We start from the raw sequence: 21,064 nt of genomic DNA, 5'->3' as shown, positions 1-21,064 counted from the left end.
CCAGCCTAAAAAAGGTAGCTATTTCAATAAAGTTTCCAATCAAGATTTTCTATGTAATTTTTAATAGTTTACCTTTGCTCATCATCTCAGTCATAGAGAAGGAGGAAAGTTTCCAAATGCAGCCAAATTCAAATATCAACATCAACTAGAAAGATATATTCACCGTTCCGTTGGCATCACCAACATTTGCACATAGGAAACAGGCAAATCCAAACAATGTTATTTTCAAGACTGACAAACTCAATAAAACCCCTCAGTTATCATTTGTATAGTGTATTGAAGCAGAGTACTGTACTAGAAATTGGAATTTGTCCATAATGTGCTTTATATCTCAGCAGCACACGTACATTCAAGCAGAATTTGATGAGCTTAAAATTGTTCCCTTATTTTAAAGCGGGATAAATGCTGCAAGTCTGATTTAGGAAGAGAACAGGGAATGTGATGTCAGAAGTTCCAGTCAAATATCTCTGTGCATAGCTAGCCAGGCAATGCTTCTGCAAACCAGTGGAACCAATGGATTAGGTGCACACAGCAGCATGGGGAATACACTTCTAGAGCATAGCAGCATCTCTTCTCATGTACATCTGTTTGCATGGTGAGTTGCCAATCATTCGGTGAAACTACTCACAGGTGAGTTATGCTGAATCCTTTGCTAGATAGTATGCTTCTTGGGATGTGAGATAGAAATTTATGGACACACAAATAATAGGTTTGTAAGAAATAATTGAGTAAGGCATATTACACGGCATTTATTTATTTATTTATTGCATCTATATACTGCCAAGGCACCCAAGGCAGTTTACAATATAAAAAGTAATAAACCAAATAAATGTTATAATATATATAAAAAATCAGACTCCTCTTGGGCTGACTGATGGTCTCTTCACAGGAGTGAATGGTGGGTGGTCCCTTGCCTCTGTTTCCTCACTCCTGCCTTCCCACACAACACACAGGTCTTTCTTAAGCAGCCAAAAGGATGGCAGCTGGTCCCTCCAAAGTTTATGGTACTATTTTTCTAACTGCAGACAAGCTGGTCGCAGGAGTTGCAAATTTTGAGGGGAGGAAATCACACGTAGAGTGAAATCCAATATGAGCAGAGTCTGCAGCATGGTCCACATATCACATTAAGCTGCTGTTTAAAACTGAGCTATGGTTTAATGTGAATAAGCATCATGCTTGTGCATATAACTCAAATGTTTCCACGATGCTCCTTTCCCCCCCAAAGTCAGTCATGTCACTTGAACCCAGGTTTGTGGATAGTTTCTATCTAAACAAACCATGAGCAGGAGCCAACGTCTCTCCTTGGCTTACAGCTTGTGTTTTGCTTGTGGGAAACAAACCAGGACAGGAGCACTTTGTGAGCAGTGTGCACCAACATTAACATTAATTCATGGCATGGATCATTCACATTAAACCACAGCGTGCTTTAAACTATGATGTGATGTGATGTGCAGACTGGTTCCACAACTTGGAGAGGGGTTGTTTTGATTGCTAAGGGAGTGCGCTGCTACAGAATATACAAACAAGTTTAGGACAAAAGCAGGTGAAAATAAAACCTGGTTAGAATGTCTGTACAAAAGAAAAGAAACAAATTTTGGCAACCGAGACAGAATTCCTTGGAACAAGTACACAAGGCTTAAAAGTTAGTTCATACTTGCTGTTGAGCTGGAAATAGACACTCACTGGGTGAGGCACTAGCTTTGCATTTCATCTTTCTTGGTAGATTAATGCAGAAGGATGCTACTGGCCAGTCTCCAAGTCTAAGCGTACTTTGAATGCAGACAAAAGGTAATTTGTGGCCTAGGTTTGTTACAGCAGTAAGCTAGCTGTTGTTTGACAAAATTAGTAACACTCTTCTTGAAATTCAGTTAGGGAGTCTCAGTTTCAGAACAAAGAAGGGGGAGAAAAAGTAAGAACCCTGAACAATAAGGGTTCACAGGAGAAATAGGCAATCTTTCCCTAGCACAAATAGATTTAAAACCAAGCCACAGAAAACCCTACAAAAGCCATTCTGAAAGCAGCTTTTAGAGTGAATAGCATGTGTTGTATTACAAAGATAGAGAAAATGATTGTTTTTTCAATTATTTTGATTAGTTCCAGGGAAAAAAAGGTAGGCATGGTTTTAAACTAATGCCTCAGAGGAATAGTCTCCTGCCTTTGTGCTTCTCTTAACAGAGGCTTCTCTATTCTTGTCAGTATCAGAAAAATATTTCAATTCATTTTCTTTTACTTCAGTTTAAGCAAAATTTAGGCAGAATTTGAACCCGCTCAAATAACAGTTAAAGCTTAAAAAGTGGAAAGTCTATTTACACAAGGCTCTAAGAGTGTTTTAAAAAACAGGTATACTGCCTCTCCCTCATACTACCTGTGTTTTTAAACTTATCACAATTTTATGCTACATCCCCACTTAAAAAATAATAATGATTCACAAGGAACGGTATCAAAACCAGAAGGTAAAAATAACCGAGTTTTCTGTTCACAGATTACTCTTGAGTCCTTCAGTCCTTTTAGGGGTTTAGTATAACTGCCTTGGCCAAGGGTTTTGGTGGTAGCCATTATGCAAAAACAGTTATGTCATTCAAGCAACGAAGGTTAAGCATCGCCTAACAGGGTTCTATGTTTTCCAAGCTTGAAATGCAGTTGTGTTAACCTCACAGACTAATCCTGAGAACTCATTTGGTTATTGTAGTCTCAGTGGGATCTACTGTTTGTTGTTGTTTCAATCATGTGTTGTAAATTCTAGAAGCTCTTTTCGCTACAGTTTGAGCATCTGGTAAATTCTCTTCCTGTTCTTCGGTCTGCTTCAGCTTAAGAAACACTTCTGATTTCAAGAAGCGGCTGTAGCTGTCGTACTTCATGAGGCTGAAAATCTGAAGGGGGGGGGCAGGGAAAACAATCTAGATGAAACAAAGCCTTAAAACACATAAACTAAGAAAGTCGTACAACAGAGATCTTCAATGAGCCCCCAAACTGTTAGACCATAATTCAACATATTAAATGAAAAGAACAAATCTGTGTCAGCTGTACTATAAACTAAGGAGAATATGTTGTTACTATTACCTCACAATAGCCATCCCAAATAAAATATGATCAGCTTTAGAATTTGTTGGGTAACTACATATCTTAAAAGTAAGCAATAGGCAACCCCGTTTAAGGAAGTTTTTAAGGAATGGTACTTTTATTATGATTTTAGATATGTTGTAAGCCACCCAGAGTGGCTGGGGAAAGCCAGCCAGATAGGCAGGGAATAATAATAATAATAATAATAATAATAATAATAATATATAATAATTGCAATATCACATTTAAAAAAAAAATACATCTTGGCACAATATATTGCTATTCCTTTTTATAACAATCCAATTTAGCCATTGTCAGATAAATGACTGGAAACCACTCTGTTACGTTATGATTTGTCTTATGTAGAAAATATCCCACTGCTGAACTTAGCCAGAACAGCATATCCCCAAATGCAACCAAGTAACTACTGCAGAATCAAAAATAAAAATGAAAGCTTTGTTATACTAGTTTTTTTTAAGTACAAGACTTCCTAAACACTGTTATTAAGTAAAGCCACTAATTCAAAGTGCTGATTTTGACCTACAAAGGCTTAAACGTCTCAGGACCACAATACCTCAAGTACCGCCTCTTCCCATATGAACCTACCTGGACCCTGAGATCATCTTCTGAGGCCCTTCTTCATGTGCCTCCTCATCAAGAGGTCTGGAGGGTGGCAACACAAGAATGGGCCTTCTCTGCAGTGGCTCCCCATCTGTGGAATGCTCTCCCCAGAGAAGTTCGCCTGGAGCCTAACCTTTTGGTGCCAGGCAAAAACGTTCCTTTTTAACCAGGCCTTTGGTTGATCTGATTGACATCCTATGCCCTTTCAAAATGTGGCTTTTTTGGGGGGGGGGTGTTATTGGGTTGTTGTTTTTATTTAGATTATATATATTGTGGTTTTATATTCTGATTTTGTTCTGTGAACTGTCCTGAGACCTCCAGGTATAGGGTGGTATATAAATTTAATAAATAAATAAATAATTTTTGGTTTGACTCAGTATACAGGTGTTATTTTATCCTAGATCACTCATTCAAAGTTCCATCTTGGCACAGCCTTCCTGACACCCTGTAGTGCAGTAAGCCAACTGGCTGCTGCCAGACTTTGGAACTCCCTCCCTAGAGAAGCTAGACTGGCTCCCTCCTTGCTGTCCTTCCAATGGGTTTTTGGGAATGAGCTGCTTTTAATTAAAGGGCTGGTGCTCTACTGTTTATATTGTAATTATTTTATTGTCTAGTCAGGGGGAAAGGCAGGGTATAAATAAATATATATAACAGGGGCCAGCAAACTTTTTCAGCAGGGGGCCAGTCCACTGTCCCTCAGACCTTGTGGGGGGGGATACTATATTTTGGGGGGGGGTGAACGAATTCCTATGCCCCACAAATAACCCAGAGATGCATTTTAAATAAAAGGACACATTCTACTCATGTAAAAACACGCTGATTCCCAGACCGTCCGCGGGCCGGATTTAGAAGACGATTGGGCCGGATCCGGACCCTGGGTCTTAGTTTGCCTACCCAACAACAACAAACAACAACTTATGAGCAACCAACAAAATTGCTGCAACCCACAGGTAAGTCTAACTTTGCCTGTTTCCAGACAGGTGGCTCCTAGTACTACCCAATCATGTTACAAGTGAAATGGCCACTGACTTGCAGTTAACTTGTCACACCATCAGGAGTACCATGTGTGTTTTCTGTGTGCACATCCAGCTATATTTTGCCAAAACCTGCTGCTGTAAAAGGGAGCCACTGAAGCCCAGCACATATGCCCTACCTATCATGCTTGCCATTTTTGAGCTCCATAAACTTATTTAAAATCAGTCACTTATTTATCACTATCTTTTATTTTCTAATAAAAGACAGACATAACACTAATAACACCTTATTGTATTTTCTTGTTAAGATGCTGCAAAACTATACTACAAATGGTCTAGCAGCATCATATTGCCAGCTCAGACTGACAAACAAAATAGCAAAACAGTAGAATTAAAATAATCATCCTCATCATTATCATCAATACATCAAGGTTGCCAGGAACAGTATATTTCAGGAATGCTTTTAATTTTAAACTAATGAAAAAGACAGACACTTCTCTTCAGGAAGGGTCATTCCACCACCTCTTTCAGGGTACTGGGCATAAGTCCCTCATGTTGTGAGCTGTTAGCCAATATGGTTGTTGCAAGTGTCCTGCTCATGTCCCGAGGCTGCAATAACTGAAACTGATCCCACAGGCTGTAACTGCATGGTACTCCGGGGACCTCTTATGGCCTCAAGTTCAGCATGGATCTGAATGATTTTGCCCCCAACGTGCTTCATCAATCTCTCACAGCAGCCTGCCAATTGGTCCACAGTTAATGATACCACCCAGGTCTGATGTAGTCGATGTACCACTGCATACAAAAATCTTTTTACTGAGAGAAATTTGCACTAAATGCTAAAGACTTTTCACAAGAATTCTCTTTTTTTAAAAAAAAAAGGGGGGGGAGAATGCAAATTGCTTCAGAAAAGTGGAGAACTGAATTTAAGATTGGAAAAGGAGGATCTGAGAGAAATGAAATAGTAATGGAAGTAGAATAGAAGCCTATATAATCCTCTAGCTGCAGAATAATCAGAGTAGTTGTGATGGATTTCATTGCAAAGTGCTTAGAGTCACTAAACTATTCAGGAATGTTTTGCATTCTCAACCCATATTGGGAACAAAATCTCATATGCTGAAGTTTCAAAAAGTCTGTTTCTAAAACATCATATATATGGCTAGTGGACTGCAGGCTTTTTCTTTTCTTTTTTAGCCCACAGCTGCAGGAACTCAGCACAACTCAGCCATATTGCAACAACTTTTAAATTAAAATGTATCTTTTGTGTTTCAGCTACAACATCATGATTACCAGATAAGGAGCTTGGTGGTGCTGCTTATTTTCAAACCATTAAGATGCCTCGAAGCTGTAATTTAGTTTAAGCAAAAGGAAGCATTTCTAATCTGCCACATTCAGCGACTTCCAAATAAAGGTATCATATTGAGGAACCAGAGTATCATATTATTGTTCAACAGTGTAACACTTTTTGCATACCACATTTAGTGATTGCCAAAAGAAGATATCATATTGACGGACTAGAGGATATTGTTGTTCATCATTGTTGCACATTTTGTATACAAAGTTCTTAAGATACATTGAGCAAAACACCAGGCAAACATGGTTGAATGTTGGTATTAGGGAAGGAAAGAGAGTGTTCAGCAGATCATATGATAGAGATCATATGATAGGGTTTGTGCAACAACAGATTCAGCTATGAAACCACATTTCTCAATGGTCATCTAATGTAACAAGCTTCTGTACAAAGAAAACTATCACATCAAGACATGGATATAATGTTCAGGCCTCAAACCCCTCTCAACTAGGTAACTAGTTGGTCTACTACTATGAACTGCATATCTGTGATTTTGGGTTGTTGTTATAAAGACACAACTTATGCCATTTTTCAATTAAAAAGTATACAGTCTTCCCTAGAGACATTACCTCAGCCATTCCAATGATGAAGGGAGAAGTTTAGGCAGGAGGGGGGTTCCTTCCAGGGGTGCTATATGTATAGCAGAAATAGCATGCACACTAGTACTCAAAACACACACAACTGAGAGCATTGGTAAAACTTTCAGCTTGTCAGGGAGTTTCTTCAGGGAGCAGAGTTAATGGTGAAGGAAATGATTTCAGAGCATGACAGAAATACACCTGTGGGACTGCATCACAGTCTAGTTACAGGTCAGAGAAGGGCAGCATCTGAAATATGAGAGCAGTGGTGGGGATGTTGGAGGGGTGTGTGGTCACATTTAAAGCAGGGGGGAAACATAACTTGCAAACAATGGATACCTTGGTGTGTTTTTTAAAATGCACACAATTTTGGTGTTGGACTCTGTAACACAGCTTGGAAAAGGAATGATAATGTAACTGCAGCTTCTAATTGCCTTATTGACCTGGACAAATAATGTAATAAGGTAGCACTAAGAAATATGTTTGTTGATTATTTTTTAATACTTTGAGCTCTGTGCTCTCTGATACTGTTAAAAATTGCTTTACTAAATTATATGTGATTGGGCATTGGTTTGTACCCACACCTCACGAAAGATACTTTATTGCATGGGGTTACTGTTGTGTACTAAGCTTGGATCCTAGAACAATAGGCAAGTAGGATCCTAGAATGCAACAACTGATGGCTTGTAGGAAAAGACCGATCAGGCTCCAGGAGGAAGTTAATCAGCCTATTAGGCTGGTAGGATCGTAGAATGCAACAACTGATTGGCCTGCAGGAAAAGACCAATCAGGCTCCAGGAGGGAAGCAGAATCAGCCAATCAGATGGGACTCGTTGTGTAAATAATGTACGTAAAAGCCTGAGGTTGGGGGGGGGCAATTCAATCATGGTTTTACAAGCTGCAATAAAGAGCATGAAATCACTACAGGACTCCAAGTATATTTCAATTACCTTTTTTAAAAAATGAAGGAAAGGAGACTTAAAAGGCAACTAGAATTCAAGCTGCCACAAACTAAGGATGTAATTCAAACCTTCTACCACCCAACAGGGGGGCTCTGTGGAACCACCAAGGCATCCAGCCCTCCCACTCACCATGGCAGCAAAGGTGTGGCAGAAGGGGTGATGGGGCCCAATCCATATGTAATAGAATCAGGTTGTAACACATATTGAGAATTGTTAATCAATGGCTCTTCTGGCAGCCGTTAACAGAACCTTTGCATTTCTAATAACCATCTAAATGAGCTTACAAAGAACTGCTACATTTTAAAATTTGGTGTTCTAAATTTAAAATGTTATCCTGCATTAGGACCCTCATGAAGGAAAGGGAGAGGCATGTGCGGGCCTGCATTATTCTTTTCTTCACTCTTTCATTTTTAATTATTTTACATATATATATATATATACATGCAGCCTCTCACAGTTCAGGCTAACGGTTTGAAATGTTACAATTGGAAGTATTTGCTCAAATATGATTCGCTGGGGAATCAAGTTTAACATGCATGCCCTCCCCCATCTTTCTTTTTAGTGCAGAATCTCCCCTAGCTCAAATTAGCAAATATAATTGGTCCCACTCACCCTTCAAATGATATTTTTTTTTCAGAGTGATGTGTCAGCTTCCTGTATCTTTGTGCCTTTAGAATTTGGACAATTGTACAAACAAACCTTAAAGCCTGCCTGAGCTCCATCTTATCAGTTCATTCACTTGAGTCAGAGAGAAGGGAAGTGACATAACTGGACCATGGAGAGGCAATCATCATGCTGTCCTTGGTGAGTTGTGTTGTGAATTGCTGGGAATTTAGTCTTCTAAACAGAGCTAATCAGGGCTAAAAATTTACTGCACTTGTCCAAGGCTCATGAGGTAGGCTGGATATCTTTACTGTTTTAACGTGATGAAATAAGACTGTGGGGGGGAACACACTAAGTAAGCTTGAACAATCATATCTTTGCTTAATAAAATAAAGATATGGACGTGTATTTTGGCTGCATATATAACCCCTTCGTTCCTTCCCTTTGTGCAAGCAGCGAAACAAATTAGGAAGGCTTTATACTCCCTATAGCTTCCAAACAGGTAAACTGTGGCTAACAGCTTCAGAACAACTCAGGATATTATACCAACTTCAAACCATGGTTTAATATGCTATTTTGATGCTGTTAAGCCTAGACTTCCTGCGTTGTTCTGCAGCTTGCTTGAAGGAAGCAGTGAACGGCTGCAGCTCAGCCATAAGGCTCATTTGTATCTGGGCTTAGTAAGCTGAGATATGATTACCCAAATGCAGCCAATAAAAGCTGGTCCTTTGGTCCTAATAAATGGTTCATGAGAAATATGTTCATAACTCTCATAATTCATTATGTCAGATACTGGACACTATTCATAACCAGTATAAAGCAATATAAAGCACTGACTCTAAGCACCCTGCAGTATTTCTCTGTTGCTTTAAATGAAATGAGTGCCATTTGCCAAACCCTGCAAATGAAACAGATTTATGTAGATAAACAATATGAATGTTGCTAGGCATATAAGCCTATTTATTGCAATGCTAGGCATATTTACTTGGACGTTTATTTACCTCTGAGTAAATATGCTTAGGTTGGTGTTCTGAGCCTTGTTTTCCTCCCCAAGATTAATCTGTTCACAGAAACTGGTATGACTGTGAAACTGCAGTACAGCACAAAATATTTTTTCCTAGCACAAAATATACAAATTCAAGTTTTTAAAACTAAAAAAATAAATAAATTACACACAGATAAAGTCTCTGGTCCTCATGACTGAGAAAAAACAACCTAAAGAATCCTTTACCACTTTATGCATATGGGTAGAGAACATCTGATATCAGTGCTTTGGAATGAAGTTTCCCCCATAAGCATTAGTGAGATCTAGCACTTCCAACAAAACTAGGTAACTTTTATTATTCATTTATTTATTATTAAACTTATTAGTTTCTTTTTTTACCAAAGTAACTCAAATGTATAACATTGTATAAACAAGCAAGCACATACACTGAAGCCAGCATAAAACAAAACAGAGGAAAACCTAAAAGCAAATAATATTTTTTAAAGGCAGGATTAAAACGTCACACTCACTAAAGGAGGCCACAGGTAATAAAAAGCCAAAGGCCTGGCAGAAAAGAAATGTTTTTCCCGGTACCTAAAGATATGTACTGATGTTGCCAGGTGAACCTCAGTGAGGAACCACCACTGAAATGGACCATTCTCATGTTGCCACTCTCTGGACCTCCTGTTGAGTTGCCACATGGATGCCTCAAATGATGATTGCAGGGTCCAAGTTAGTTCATATAGGAAGAGGTGGCCTCCCCTGGGCTCCTGAGCCATTGCCAGTGTTCCAAATGCACTTTTTGACATATATCAGCTTCTGAGCCACAAAAATAATTCCAGAATCCCAAAGCCTCTGTCTTCCCACAGAAACTTTCAATAAAGTGCCTTTAAAAATGCTTGGCAAATTGTGTGGGGAAGATTAATCACTGTGGAGCTGCACCTACACCAGTGTTTCCCAAACTTGGGTCTCCAGCTGCTTTTTGGACTACAACTCCCATTACCCCTAGCTAGCAGGACCTTGTGTCTCTTTTAGCTCAGTGTTCTTGTTGGTAGCTAGACAGCCACCTAATCAGGGAAGTTTCTGAACCTTACCTGGTCTTGAAGTCTCTGAAACATTAGAGGGTGAGGTTTTTCCAATATTGACTCATCCAAACGGGATTGCCCTTCAACATTAACTTGAAAAGAAGCTTTACTTGACAGGAAAGTCATGTAAATTTCATTTGCCTTAGCTTGCATCTGTAAACAGAAGGACACATATACTAAGCAAGCGTTTTATTTTTCAATATTGTACATCTGTGGATTTGCTAAAGCAGGAGAAAGGGGAATAATAAATGTTACGCCAAGAAACCACAGTAACAAATGCATTTCAATATGCAGCAGAAGGAAATCCTACAGACTTTTTAGACATATATTAAGTAAAAAGAATTGAATATACTTCTTTGATCTTAAAAAGAATCAGAGAACGATAAACTTTGTCATCCATAAAACTCTGTCCTCATCTGCAGTAATGTTTTTACCTCACCCCCAATGAGGTTATGTTGTTGTAAACACAAGAGAAGTAGGTCGTATTATTTTCTATGTATATTCACATGATTTTGAAGCATACCTGATAGCTTTGTAGGAAATGCATGCTATGCCTCAAGACTACAATGGAATCTTTCAGTCAAATTGGTTTTGAAGACAATACCTGTTTCTCATCTTTTATCTTCTTAAACTCTTCACATGCTAGCCAGAACAAAACATTTTCTTCACTAAATTCTTTCTTTAAAAACTCCTGAAGAAAAGAGCGAGCTGTTAGATAATAAAAAACCAGGTCATCATAACCTTGCTAGCCTCTCTTACTACAGGGTAAGTCCTTTAAAAGAGGCCCCGCGGATACAGAGTACACATGTTCCACAGGGCCTCTTTTAAAAGACTCACCTTGTATTATCTTAACTGGAAGGTCTGATGGAAGCGGTGGGCAACCTCAGGACCAGGAGCCAAATGCAGCCCTCCAGGCTTCTCTGTCTGGCCCTCATCACTCTCCACAGGCCAAACCCCCTCTCCCCATGCTGTATGCCTCAGTGGCCAGGCTCATGTTTTCGCCTGGCTGGAATGTGTCCTTGGACTATAATAACCCCTCTAGCTTGCATGGATGCGGAGATAGGCATGTAGAGATCTCTAATTTGAGCATGGCTGGACTGCAGTCTACTGACCAAAGGTAAGTCACATCTGTTACCCCACTCTCAACTAGCGTGTGGCCCCTGAAAGGTTACCCGCAAAGGAACTCAGGCAGAAAAAAGGATTCCTGCCACAGCTTTAGAGACTGGAACTTGGCACTTCACACACCTCTTGTCAAACATGATGGAATCAGTCCAGAAAAAAGTTATCACCTTAACAATTTTTGGCAGTGATTCTCAAGTCTTTTATTCTCACTAAATTTTACTCAAGCCAACCTCAGAATCAATTATTATCTAAATTCTTCAAAATGAAGTAATAAAACTTAATTCTACATTGCGTCTACACCGTATTGTTGGAAACAGTACTGAAGAATATGTAAAAAGGTAAAGTTAAAGGTACCCCTGACCGTTAGGTCCAGTCACGAACGACTCTGGGGTTGTGGCGCTCATCTCGCTTTACTGGCCGAGGGAGCCAACATTTGTCCACAGACAGTTTATCCGGGTCATGTGGCCAGCATGACTAAGCCGCTTCTGGCAAAACCAGAGCAGCACACGGAAATGCTGTTTACGTCGCGGAGATTTGAACCATTGATTTTCCAATCAGCAAGCCCAGGTTCAGTGGTTTAGACCACAGTGCCACCCGCGTCCACCCCCCAAGCATATGTAAAAAGGTAAAGGTACCCCTGCCCGTACGGGCCAGTCTTGACAGACTCTGGGGTTGTGCGCCCATCTCACTCAAGAGGCCAGGGGCCAGCGCTGTCCGGAGACACTTCCGGGTCACGTGGCCAGCGTGACATCGCTGCTCTGGCCAGAGCCAGAGCCGCACACGGAAACGCCGTTTACCTTCCCGCTGGTAAGCGGTCCCTATTTATCTACTTGCACCCGGAGGTGCTTTCGAACTGCTAGGTTGGCAGGCGCTGGGACCGAGCAGCGGGAGCGCACCCCGCCGCAGGGATTCGAACCGCCGACCTTTCGATCGGCAAGCCCTAGGCGCTGAGGCTTTAACCCACAGCGCCACCTGCGTCCCCCAAGCATATGTAGGCGGTAGTAATTAAGGTAGCAACCCTAAATCTCTTGACGCCTTCTGGATCCTCCAGTAAATTTTCTAGCGATGTCGCCCATCTCGTAGTGCCATTTAAACTTTGGTGGCTGCTGCTTGGCTTGCTGTCGCTGTCGTTTATTTCTGAAAAATTAGAAATAAAGTTGATTGAAATATATTTTTTTCACATCTCTGCCCTCTCTTATAAGAACTGGGGGCCAGCTTTGAGACTGTTTAACCAAAGCTGTTTAACCAAAGTAACTGAAAGTTCATGTTGTGCATACATTTCAGTGCGTTGTCATTTAGCCCGGAATAGACCACAGACCTCCGTGTTCAGGAGCAAAGGCTTCCTGATGCTCCCAAGCATCCTGGCTTAAGTCCTGCAAGATGCTGTAGCATCATAAGAACACAGAAAACCACCTTATGCAAGATCAGATTATGCGTCCCTCTATCCCAGTATTGTCAGCTCTGACAAGCGACAGCTCTGTTGGGCTTTGGGCAGGGATCTTTTCCATCATCTGCTACCTGATGCTTTTCAGTGGAGATGAACAGTACTGAAGTACTGAACGGGACTGAACCTTATTCATACATAATATGTGCTCTGCTGCTGAGTTATAACAGCCCTTCCCCAAAACGAAGGTGAGAAAATGGCCCTGGACAGGCATAGACAAACTGGGAGGAAAGCACCTTTTCCGTTCTGCAGTTTTGAAGTTGCCATGTAAGCCAGTAATTTACAAGCAAGTTTAAAACAAAAAACAAGCACTGCCATCTTATTAAGTTCATTCATTTCCTAACTGTACCACAAACTGTCTCCAAGCTCTGCTGCAAAACAGTGGAACTGTCAATGCTGCTATCTGCTTTACATCACACACACCGAACCTATGAGACAACGCTTGGTAAAATGCCAAGACCGTTTCCAAAATTAAGACCTTGAGACCCATGTAGAAGTGTGTGCTGGGGTGCGGGGAGCAAAGTGGCTTTGTTTTTTAGGGAAGGAGAAGGGAGGTGCAGCGTGCAGCTATAAGTTGCTTTAGTGAAAAGTTGGCTGGAATTACATAAAACTTTTTTCATGCAGTTCCACAAATGAACATTTGGTTCCCTCCCTTTAGATGTGTTGGGGGGGGGGAGGGTTTTGAGGTGTAATGGGATTTTCAGATAGGTGTGATTGACAGTAATCACTACACTTTATTTCTGTAGCCTACATCTGTACTGCTGTAGTCTGTAGGGATTCCGTGTCTCTCTCTCTTTCTCTCGGCATCCCATCAAGTTGAGCGGATGTCTTGAGTGTACTTGTCAATAGGGACGAGGCAGCCTACTGCTAAAGTGCCTTTCCACTCTCTAAAACGAGAATCTCTTTGTTGCTGGTTACTGGTTCCATGGAAAAAGTTCTGCATAGGTACACAACTCAAATCAAGATCAAACCAGACATGACACAGGAAATCTGCCTGCCCGCTGAACTAGACAGTAGTGTGTTTGATGGACAAAACAGTGCTGTTTGTTTTAAGGCAGCCTCCTGTGATCCTAAGGCCTCGTATTCACTCTCAGGCATCTCAAGTAGCAAGGCTAGGTGGGGAAATTCTGCCTGAGACCCTGGAAACAAGGTGACAGTGGTCAAGTCAGGCTTATAGTCTGATCATATAATGCAACTTCATTTGTTATTCCGTTTATGCGAAAAGGCATAGTGCTCTACAGGGTGCCAGCTACTCAACCAACAAACTTCGCTATCAAAGAATTGTAGAGTTGTAGAGTTGGAAGGGACCAATATAATCCAATCCCTTGCAATGCAAGGATATTTTGCCCAGCATGGGGCTTCAACCCAGAGATCAAGAATCTCGTGCTCTATCAACTGAGCTATCCCAACTGAATTATTTGCCAGATTTTTCTTTTTACCTGCTATGCTGCAACAGCAATCTGACATGGAAAAATAAAGCGGACTAAAGTTTTTCCTGTTGCTTTACTTCCATGCTAGAAAAGGCTTCCCAAGCCACATTTCTGCATGGCATACTGCTGCTAAACGCGCAGGAGCAGGATTTTTTTTCTTCCTCCAAGGTGGCAATGCTATGAATTACCTTAGTTTTTGGAACACCAGAGAATGAAGAAACAGCAATTGCTGGTTAGCACTGAAGACTTGGGATATACATAACCATGTGGAGACTTGACAGTCAGATATAAACTACTCTGCACTGACTCCAGTACTGTCTGGAAGTTATCCACTTGTAAGGAAAGACTTGTCTGCATTCCCAAAATATAATAATTTATTTCTTAAAACTAGCTTCTGTTTTTGGCAGAATATTCATATGTGAGCAAACATTTTTACTGCCCTAGCACTGGATATGGCATAAGTCGCATTAGAGAAGAATAAATTCCTTCAACAAGAGTTTGCCTCCCTTTATTCATACATTACATTTCCTAAAGCCATGAATTTGGGCAGCAATCAAATGGTGAAGCTGCGGAAGGAGAAAGTTGACGCAAATGTATTTATTTTTTTGGTCACTACACATTTTTTAAATGCCCGGTTTGCACATTTTTTTTTATTTTGATCATTTAATTTCTATACCGCCTAATATATTAAAAATATATCTAAGAGGTGTACAGAAAACTGAAGCAACAGCAGACAACTTAAACAAAACGTTACAAAAATATAACATTTAAAAAGATTACATTAATACAAAGTTTCTAATATATATAAATAAATTTCAGTTCATTTTCCCTCTGACACACTCTTCCTCTCAGCCTCCGGGTTCTCACCCAGGTTCCAAACAAACTCTCAGCTCACCCACAAATAAGAAGAGTTCCTGGAACCAGCGGACATTGCCCTAGTCTCTCACTCCAGACCTGCTCTTTATGGTCAGGACCAAGGTGTATGGTACTTCCTCAGGCTGCCCACAGCTGTGTCCCGTTCAGCTGTACACTCCACACCAGTTCCAGGTGCAGCAAGTTTGTTGAGTTTCCCAGGGGTCCAAAGGATGGGGAAAGGGCCCCCTCCACACCCAGCTCTTTCTTCACCCTCTGTGCCCTCTCCTCCTCCAGCTGCCCTGTAGTTCATATTTTCCTGCAATTTTTCCTCTATTCTTGACAAGTGAGCATCCCCTGCAGTAGTTGCTGCAGCTTGCTGAATCTCACATGCGCAACTAATACCCTATATTGCTCTCTCATATTTATTAAATTATTTGTTTGTTTCATGAGATTTATGATGATGCTCGGTTGTATTAAACCTCAGCAAAAAGAATAAAACAAAAAATTATCAGTAAAAAAAGGGTTTCAAGCAACTATTTTAAATATTTTTAAAAAATTAAAATTAACAAGAAGCTGAGGAAGCTATTCAGTTCAGGGAAGGTATTAACCTCTTTACTGAGCTTAGCAAAAAAATATCTGCAAATGCAGGATTTTTGAGTGTGAACATTACGGGTTTTTCCCACCAAAGAAAAAAATGACATTGACACATTGTGAGAAGGTGGGGAGGTGGCTGTACCCAGATATATTTTCCTTCTCCCTCCCTCCATTCCTCTCCCATGATCCCTAGCTAGCAGGACTAGTGGTCAAAGATGATGGGAGTTGTAGTCAGGGATGATAGGATCTTCAGTCCAACAATATCTGGGGATGCAAAGTGTTGGACTAGGATCTGGGAGATCAGGGTTCAAACCTTAACCCTGTCACGAAGCTCACTGGGTGACTTTGGGCCAGCCACCATCTCTCTGCCTAACCTCTCACAGGGTTGTTAGGAGGATAAAATGAGGCAGGGGACAACCCATATAATGCAGCCTTGTGCTCATTGAAGCAAAGGTGGGGTATAAAATTAATAATGCTAACAAACCACAAAGCGCAGCTTCTTCCATCCCTGCAGTACAATGGTACCTCGGGTTAGGAACTTCATTCGTTCTGGAGGTCTGTTCTTAACCTGAAACTGTTCTTAACCTGAGGTACCACTTTAGTTAATGGGGCCTCCTGCTGCTGCTGCCATGCCGCCACCGCGCAATTTCTGTTCTCATCCTGAAGCAAACTTCTTAACCCGAGGTACTATTTCTGGGTTAGCGGAGTCTGTAACATGAAGAGTCTGTACCCTGAAGCGTCTGTAACCCAAGGTACCACTGTATAGTGTCGGAAAGGTCATTAAGTTAATTAGACAACTTTTTAGAAGTTCTCAGGGCCTAAACATAATGCTAAATTCAGATGAATACATCTAATCTGGGCAAAAACAAAACAGATTTCATAGGAGCAGACTACAGGAATATATGTAGTTGCTTTGAGATTGTGCTTCTCAAAGTTTCTCTTATTTTAGATGACGGATAGCGGATCAAAGTACTCCTTTAAGATTTGATTATTTCCTTTGTTTGGCTATTAAAGAGTTACTGAATGCCAAGAATAATGATATGTGGAAGTGCTTCATATTTTCATTTAGATTCAGCTTTTGATCTTCTGATGGGAGTGCTTACTTGCTTTGGTTGATGTATCTCAGGAAGTTGTTTATTCTTTTTTTGGAAGCTGATTAGTAGGAAAAATTGACCCAGCAGCAACAACTGTTAGAATGAATTGTTTGCTGGATCTGCCTTTGTTTGTTTTGTCCTTTACTAAAATGGCAGATGATGGGTTTTTAATTGAGCTCTTACACTACCCTATTAATTGTAAAAAAATAAATTTCTTCCTTGAAATCTGCAAAAAAAATAGCAGATTATCTAACAAAAAGTTGCATTAGAACATTCATTGGTTACAGGATACTAACTGTAAAAATTATTTTCTTCCTCTAAAAATGCAAATTAGATAGCAAACTATCTAGTACAATGTTTCACTAAAACTTTCACTGGTTACAGAAAACAACTATCCTGTTGTTGTTGTTGTTGTTGTTGTTGTTGTTGTTGTTTTGCAAGAACCAACAACTCACAAATCTAATTGTTATGATGCTCCGAGTAGGAAAGGGAAAAAAAGATTCACTACCTGGAACTTATGCAGTGCAAATCTATGCATATTTAATAAGAAGTTAGCCACATAGATATAAATGCTACTTACTCCCAGGTTAGTTTAAGTAGATCGGGTCATTGTGTTTTAGATTTACCTTGTATTTGACTATATAAATATTATGGCAACAGACTACTGCCTTCAGCGGAAAAGCTGTGCATGCATCTTATCCACCCTTCCAGCCCTCTCCTCCTTTTTCTAGTCAATTACATGATATATGGGGGACTGGATGGGGATATGGGATGTACATACAGACTTCCCATTCCCCATAATGACCCATTGTCCACTCACACATGCAACTGCGTAATCCTCTTCTGAGCCCTATGGAGAATCCTCTACACATGGGCTCCATGTCTGTGCAAAAAATAATTACACTCAAAGGGTTGAAAAAACATAGTTCAATATGTTTGTATGATTAGGATCCCATCCAGTATGACGGCTGAGAAACCTTAGCCTGTTTATGCCTTTCTTCTTGACTACAAAATGATAATCAAGAACATGAATGCACATTACACAAGTACAGTTTTTTATCTTAAATGTGAGAATACAAGCATCTAAGACTTAGTACAGGATTGTCAAAAGTATTTGTGCACCTGACACAAGTTAAAACAGGTGGTATTCATAACTGAGCTCACTTGCCTAACTATAACTCAAAAGGATTTTGTCTCTATTTAGCCAGTACAATTGCAGGTCAACCCATTAAGTTCAATGGTGCTTGCTTCCATGTAAGTGTGCATAGTGTGGTTGTGATAATCAGCACACATATCTAGATGTAAATCTCACTGATATCTGCTAGACTGTCTTCTTCAAAGTGGAAGCTGGTGTAAGCCATAGAACTTAACAAAGTGAATACAGAACTTCATAAAGTTCTATCGGCTATTTAAAGCTGGCTCTTAAATTATCTTTTCTCATTGCTTACATCTCTGCCCCCCCCCAAAAAAAAAATAAGCTGAAAAGCAAGCAAATAGGCAAACAGTTAATGTTAATGACAATAAGCAGCTTTCTCTAAGATAATAATACCCTTTCCTTTGCAAACTTCAGCTTGGAATTAATAACCCATGGTGAAAATCATTCATAGCTGTACAACTAAAGAGGTAAATTCCTCTTACTTTCCATGTAGATAATAATCACTTGAGACGTTCCAATGCCTATTTTCTTCTAGGAGCTGTTGTTTCTAAAGGACATTTCGGCTACAGTAGCTTGTGCTTTGAATGTCTGGGTTTGCTCAAATTACAAGCCCAAACATCCTCTTTTGAATCACTGGTTTCCACTTTTAACTATGAGGAAGGAAACCTAAAAGACATTCTGCACATGTAGCATATTTGGGAGCCTTCTCAAGGTACATTTCATGTTTTTAAAACTTTTTTTTTAAAAGCTAGGTTTTCTCACAAAGCAGAACTCAAATATTATAATACTACACATCTCAACCCCAACTTCTCAGAATCCTTTGGTTTGGTTTGCTCTTTGCAGCCCAACTATTCATACAGACTATTGGGTTAAGATATATTAATCAGAATTTTTCAAATCAATGAAATTATAGGGGGGGCAAACTATTTTCAAAGCAAATAAAAAAAACTAATTGGACATCAAACTTCAAGATATTAGTAAACTGGAAAAAGATTCAGGGAATAGCAACAAGTAGGAATGATTTGGAAGTATTTGGAACATATTGGGAACATATGAGAAAAAACAGGAGAATACAGCATTTAAGCTATGGAAAAAATTAGAGGGAAAATAAGCACTATCTGATAAAGCTGCTGTGAGGAGGTTGGAATTCATGAAGAGCAAGAATGGATTTAAGATCCTAATCCAAAGACATTACTAGAAAATGTCCTATTTCTGTACGAGTTTCAGATGAATGCATCTAGAATTGTAATACTGAGTTTAGGCTGAATATTTGGGGAAACTCCTTTCAAATTGTAAGAAAAACAAATCAGTGGACTTCATGCCTCATATGAGCAATAAATCAGTGAGCATTGTCAAAGGAAGAGTTTTAAAAGAACCGGACAAGCATCAATCAGCAATGTACAAACTAAGGCATTTCATGCTTATGGTCAGGGGGCTTAAACCAGATGACTTGGGGAAACTTCCACACCCCCTTCTACTTTTGCAAGTTATAGTGTTCTGTTAATACCGCGTACAACCGGGGGTTTAAATCCAAGGCAGATTCTTTGGGTCTGCGCATCCTCAAAAACTTTAAAATGTGATTAGAAACAATGCAGAAAAGCATTCTTAAACAGGAACTCTAAAACAGAACTACTCTGTTCTACAGTGTAAAAGAAGAAGAAGAAGAGGGGATCATTCAAATCTTTTTTGGTAATTAGGATCTGCACTTTGTAATCCCAAACTAAAACTTTCACCATCAATACTTTTAAAGACAATGTTTACCATAGTCAGATTTAAGATGGCAGGAAATAAAGTATTGCATTTTAGGGAGCTGCTCAAAGGAGACAGGTTTAAACATTTTGCAACAAGCTGGATTTCTCTGCATTTTTTGGTAAGGCAATGTTTTCCATTATGTGCTAAACTTAATGAATGAGCTTGTGGGAGTTTATTTTTGAGAGAATGGAGCAGGGCTTGCTCATTCTGACACCCATCCCTCCTTCCCTAAATACGTTCTTATTTCAAAGTTCTTTTTCTGCCTCCAGTGGAAGTCCAGGTCAGCTGACTTGGGTCTCTTCTTGTTATTCACTCCTGAACGTATGAGACGCCTTTTCCCTTGAAAGGGACGTGCAGACCAGGGGCATCGGGCGCCACCTTGTTCTCCTGGGTGCCGGGCTCCTTTCGAAGCTCCTCGGTGGCTCCAAAAGTAACAGCAGCGGGAGCGAAGCCAGCCCGTCGTCTGACTCACAGTCCCGGGCGAGAGCGAGAGCCGGCGCATCTGCCCGCCAAAGTGGCGCTTCTTCTTCCACCTCCCATTTCCAGATGCCCCGCTCTTCAGACGGGTCCTGACAGCCGCGCTCCTCGGCCAACAGGGGCGAGAAACGAAGGTTCTCTTCCTCCCTCGCTTTTCCTCTTCTCACACGAATCCGCCTGCCTGGCAACCGCTAGCCAGACAGCCCAAACCCCAGCGGCGCGCCTTCCTCTTTCGGCTGCACGCTTCCTCGGGCTGCTGCTGCTGCTGCTGCTGCCCTCCTCCTCCTCCTCCTCCTCCTCTCTTCTTCCTCCTCCGGCTGCCTTTCTCGAGGCCGAGAAGCAAAACGCACAGCGAGCGGCTTCTTCCCGTGAGGGAAAAGAGCCGCCAAAGTGGAGCAGCCCCCTCAGGAAAGCGGGGCGACGGCGGCTGGAGCGGCAGCGGCAGCAGCAGCAGTCCCACCCCCTCCCTCGCGAGGCTCAGGGCGGGCACGCGGCGCTTCTGCCGCCTGGGCTCGACCCCCCTTGCTCTCCGCGGCGCGAAAGCAGCTGCGCGCGTGGGAGAGAGAGAGACCTTACCTGACGGGGGCCGCTTCCTGCTGAGCCTGCTCACCGCGCGGGTGAACATCTCTCGCCGGCCGTGGCAGCGCCGCGGCGAGGAGGAGCCCGGGGGGCGGGCGCCACGTCCAGGAGGAGGAGGAGGAGGAGGAGGCGCTCGCGCTCTCCCTGGGAGGCGAGGCCTCGTGCAGCTCCTGGCGCGCTCTGCTTGACGGCGCGCGTCACGTCAGCTCTCGTCTCGGCGGCGAATGGGGAGCGCGCGGAGCCCGGGGGCGTACAGCCAGCTGCGCCTCGCCTTCCTTTTGGCGGGAAGGAGGAGCGGGCCACTAGCTAGGCGCGCTCCTAGGCCCCGCGTCTCCGCAAAGA

The 21,064-nt window shown here is 41.4% G+C and overlaps 1 protein-coding gene across 2 annotated transcripts; it reads right to left on the bottom strand.

Moving 5' to 3' along the window:
• Positions 1 to 738: 738 nt before the first annotated feature.
• On the bottom strand, positions 739 to 20,837 carry RGS10 (regulator of G protein signaling 10). 2 transcript variants are annotated; one of them, XM_079976790.1, is made up of 5 exons: positions 20,720 to 20,837; positions 12,360 to 12,478; positions 10,824 to 10,910; positions 10,229 to 10,372; positions 739 to 2,870 (listed from the first exon to the last, which is right to left on the bottom strand). In XM_079976790.1, the coding sequence occupies exons 1-5, from the start codon at positions 20,766 to 20,768 to the stop codon at positions 2,724 to 2,726; spliced, it is 546 nt and encodes a 181-aa protein (XP_079832916.1). In that variant the 5' UTR covers positions 20,769 to 20,837; the 3' UTR covers positions 739 to 2,723. The 2 variants fall into 2 exon arrangements, with proteins under 2 accessions (XP_079832916.1, XP_079832917.1); XM_079976791.1 differs by lacking the exon at positions 20,720 to 20,837 and adding an exon at positions 18,397 to 18,512.
• Positions 20,838 to 21,064: the final 227 nt, after the last annotated feature.

This window comes from Podarcis cretensis (genome assembly GCF_951804945.1).
Source record: "Podarcis cretensis genome assembly, chromosome: 5".
Lineage (NCBI taxonomy): Eukaryota > Metazoa > Chordata > Lepidosauria > Squamata > Lacertidae > Podarcis > Podarcis cretensis.
Note: the sequence above shows the minus strand (reverse complement) of the source record. Positions and strands in the feature narration are given on the sequence as shown.